Genomic DNA, 4,152 nt, shown 5'->3' with positions numbered 1-4,152 from the left:
AGGGCCTTGAGCACCGTCCCGGGAGGAAGATAGGCCTTAAGTCATGTTTGCACCCAAAATAATTGCTTATTGCTCTGGGCTAGTGCACTAGTAGGCTAATAATTACAATTGTACACACCTTGCATTTTTCATATTCCCTTTCTGTTTGCTATGTGAAATGAAAGTACATCTTTACAACACTAACTGCAAAAAAGGAGGGAGAAAAGCACTGACATCCATAGGTACTAAATGCATAATCATAAATCATAAATAAACAATGAAAGTGTATTCATCTGTCATATTTAATGATCATTGGTAATATTACATATCATGGACATTGGTGACCCTGATGGGGGCATTCACATTGCTACACCAGCTTAGTTTGACAGCAGTTCTGTTGAGCCTGCCTGGTTGTGCAGTTTTAGCAAGTAATGTTCTATAAATTCCGAAATCTAAATTTCGCAACTGGCAAATAGTCACATCATTTTCTTTATCTCTTTGAACAGGATATAGCTTTGTTGTCCTAGACAAACTGAATTTATAAAGAAATAACAGTGTGGAAATCTGAACATAAATCAGATACATTTGGTACAAATTGTAATATCAGTTGTATTCAAAGTTGAAATAATTAAACTTTCATGACAAAATATAATGCTGAAAAAGGTGACTGATGGAGTCAAATCAAGAGTGTACTCTAGACTGGATGATGGGATGTTAGAAAGAGCATGGGTACATGTGCACCTATGTGTGTACTTGAGCTGCAAGAACAGCTTTTGTTAGTTTTGTTTTCCTCAATCAAAAATGGCATCATTCATAGGAGTTTAACAACTTAAACCCTATATATTGTTGACCCCCAGGGGTCCTTAGGGGGTCTGTACTTTGTCCCTTCCTTTTTTTCTTGCACACCCCCAATGTCTGCTCCGAAAATAGCCAATCTACAAGCTCACAATGCATCGCAACAATTAGATTGGCTATTTTAGGCAACTTTTCCGCCTATTATGACATTCCCAGGGATGTTACAGTACATTTGACGTGGTTGAGTCCAGTTTTTTTCCCAGATATTTTTATAGACATTAAAAATATCCTCCTTAGTCAACTTACACTGAAATAACATGTTGGATTGACAGTCATGGCTTGTCTCATTGCCCATCCAGTATTCAGGGCACAGTGAAAGTGTGTGTCTTTACGAGCGTTCCGTGCATTTCATGTAGAAGCAGGTTGGTCCCAGACAGTTTTGTATTCATGGTCAAACCATCCATCCTGTGGTACCATCTTCTGACATGTGAGAACAAACAGGCGCACACATGCCCTCTTGAGCATGTATTTAATGTTTTGACAACATCATCTGTCATGGCCAGTGATCTCACACCGTGAGCTGTTTCAGCACTGCCATAGAAGTCAAATCCAGACACAGAACAATGGTTTTCTCACCACACAGTACACCCTCTCTACACATCATAAACACACAAAAATAAACTGTTACTCTAAAATTCAACTTTTTATTATTATTGTGGTTTCATTCAAAGGCAAATAAAAGGTAGAATAAAAAATAGGCATACAAACAGACTAAAGGGAGATTTTAAAAACACAGCAAACAGAGCACATGTATACACGCACACGTGCGCGCACGTGCGCATGCTTACGTGCACACACACACACACACACACACACACACACACACACACACACACACACACACACACACACACACACACACACACACACACACACACACACACACACACACACACACACACACACACACACACACACACACACACACACACAAGCAAACACCACCTACTTGCCCGCCCACCCGCGTATGTACAAACGTACACATATATAATCAATCAGCTATCATCCATTCCACGCACAAGATCACAAATGGAACCAGGAAGTAACCTGCAGCTTGTAAATGAAGTCTAATGCAGGAGCAACAACATTACATGGACATCCCCTGGACACTTGGCTTCTCCCCATCATAGGGCCTCCACCCTTGTTCAATGTCCTATGGTCCATGAAATCTTCCCTTCATTATACTCCAGAGTTGTTGAGGTGGCTCTGACATCCTGCCAAGTTCATATTCATGTCCGGCCTTTGAATGTGTTCATGCAGGTATAGCTTCCTGAAAACTTGTGGATTTCTTCGAGTGCAGCTTGTGGCATGAAGCTGGAGGGCAGATACAATACAACGTCAGGTGTCACATCGTGATTGAAAATGAAACCTATTATAAATGATCAGTGAAGCTTAATTGAAAAGCTTGATTCGTGCTTTATTGCGCTCTGTGTTGCAGATCTACAAGCTCACAACGCAGCACCTTGCAAGCCTGTAGATTAGCTATCAGCATGCGACTGCACAATGAAGGATACACCAAGCCATACTCCATCGTACGATGGGCCGCTTGCAGGCAAGAACTGATCTTCAAGCTATCAGGATGCATTTGTAGCTTGAAAATCTATTCTGGTCAGTAAGCAACACCGTCACACTACATAATAGATGAAATTAGGCATAAGAATCCCTACCTTTTGAGCATGACGAGGGCGTGCATGGTCCACGGTAAGTATACATAGGCCTTGTCTGTTCTGACTGCATCCACAGTCCTCTGGGCAACTGTTTCGGGTTTGAGTGGTGGGAAGAGCTGTGGAAATCTATGGAATAGAACCAGCAAATACAGATGAAAGTTGTTGTATATCATCTTTCCCATGCAACGCAGAACGGATTACATAGTTAAAACAAGGTTATTTTTCATTGAAGATAAAGTCCATTAACCAAATAAAACATATCAACTGACCAGAGTCAATTAAGGAGAGGGATGATTACTGTACCATTTCTGTCAGAGACCTTATTGGGAACTTATTTGTCCAGGAGCATCAGGCAACCTGGGTTTTTTAATGACTGTAGTGAGTTCGGACCTTGGTTTAACATTTCTCATGAGTATGGCAGGCAAATGAACGTTGCCACTGTTGTGGTAACAGAACATTTTCAACTTCAGCCGGATTTTATGGGGCTTCAGTTGGAGTGAATTTGTTCATCTCTTTTGCATTGACATAATGCCAGCTTGTTTGTTCTGTCCATTTCTGTGTGACTAACTGTCATTGCTGCTGACTCAGGCGCATCAGTTGGCCTATTTACTAATGGCCACTTTCTGGCACACAGTTTATGGAAAAACTTTTATTTTTTTTACTCTGCAATGGATGTTATTTAAAATGTAGCAATACTTAGACAATAGTAAGTATAGTAAAATAGTACACTACTTTGTACAATACTTCAACTTAAACATACAGGAAAGCTAAATTACAAATAAAAAACAATGCGTAAAAAGACACAAAAAAATACTTATATAGAAATTAGATTAATTTAAATTCATTACTTTCCTCCCCTACTCTTGAGAAAACTGCTAGAGTAGTAGTAGGATAAGCATACATTCCTAGAATGCCAGTGTCACAACAAAACAACCGCAAAAACAGTATGATCTAGGATACTTTCACTTCCGACCCTTCGGGTGCTGTGCCTTCTCACCTGACTCTCATGCCCTGGAACATCTCCGTGTTGGTGTGGAAGGGGAGCACGGTGGTGCAGGCCACGCCGGGACAGTCCAGCAGACCCAACGTCAGGCTCTCCATGAAGGCTAAGGACGAGGCTTTGGAGGTACAGTAGTCTATGGCCCCAGGGATGGGGGACTGAGACAGAATGGAATTTATGCATACAACATGGCCGTGCTGCAGTTCCAACATCCGTGGCAGGAAGGCCTTTGTAGTCTGGACATGGACGGAGAGGAAATGGACGGAGGGGAGAGGAAAGGATAAGGGGTGAATAAATGGAGATGAGGAAGGTTGAATGGAAAGAGACAACGAAACATATGCAATAGAGTCAGACAAAGAGAGAGGAAAAAGGGGCCTGGAGTGGAGCCACAGATTAAGTTTCCGTTTCCATTTAGTTGATAATTGCATTTCTGTCTGCATGCTTCATGGTCTTTTGATCCCCATTCACACTGAAAAATGCCATGACTTTCAGAGCTGCTCTGATGTGTCAGTGGCTGAGAGGCAATTTGGAAATACCCCACTTAAGCTGCCACAAAGGTAGCCATGATTGTCAGGTCCTATAGCACCTATATACTTGTATGTTATTACACTAAATCCAATGCTTGCACAGGATGAGGGTAATCTGCTGTCA

At 41.5% G+C, this 4,152-nt stretch overlaps 1 protein-coding gene across 1 annotated transcript in view; it reads right to left on the bottom strand.

Moving 5' to 3' along the window:
- Window positions 1-300: 300 nt before the first annotated feature.
- Window positions 301-4,152, bottom strand: part of dhrs3b (dehydrogenase/reductase (SDR family) member 3b) — a 15,467-nt gene continuing 11,615 nt past the window's right edge. The window contains exons 4-6 of the mRNA XM_084062404.1: window positions 3,499-3,737; window positions 2,502-2,627; window positions 301-2,148 (exon numbers count right to left, since the gene is read on the bottom strand). Coding sequence (XP_083918530.1) covers window positions 2,064-2,148; window positions 2,502-2,627; window positions 3,499-3,737 — 450 coding nt within the window. The 3' untranslated portion in view covers window positions 301-2,063. The remainder of the gene's footprint in view (window positions 2,149-2,501; window positions 2,628-3,498; window positions 3,738-4,152) is intronic.

This window comes from Gymnoscopelus microlampas (genome assembly GCF_963454915.1).
Source record: "Gymnoscopelus microlampas genome assembly, chromosome: 7".
Classification (NCBI taxonomy): domain Eukaryota; kingdom Metazoa; phylum Chordata; class Actinopteri; order Myctophiformes; family Myctophidae; genus Gymnoscopelus; species Gymnoscopelus microlampas.
The sequence above is the reverse complement of the archived record's forward strand: the minus strand, read 5'-3'. Positions and strand labels throughout refer to the sequence as shown.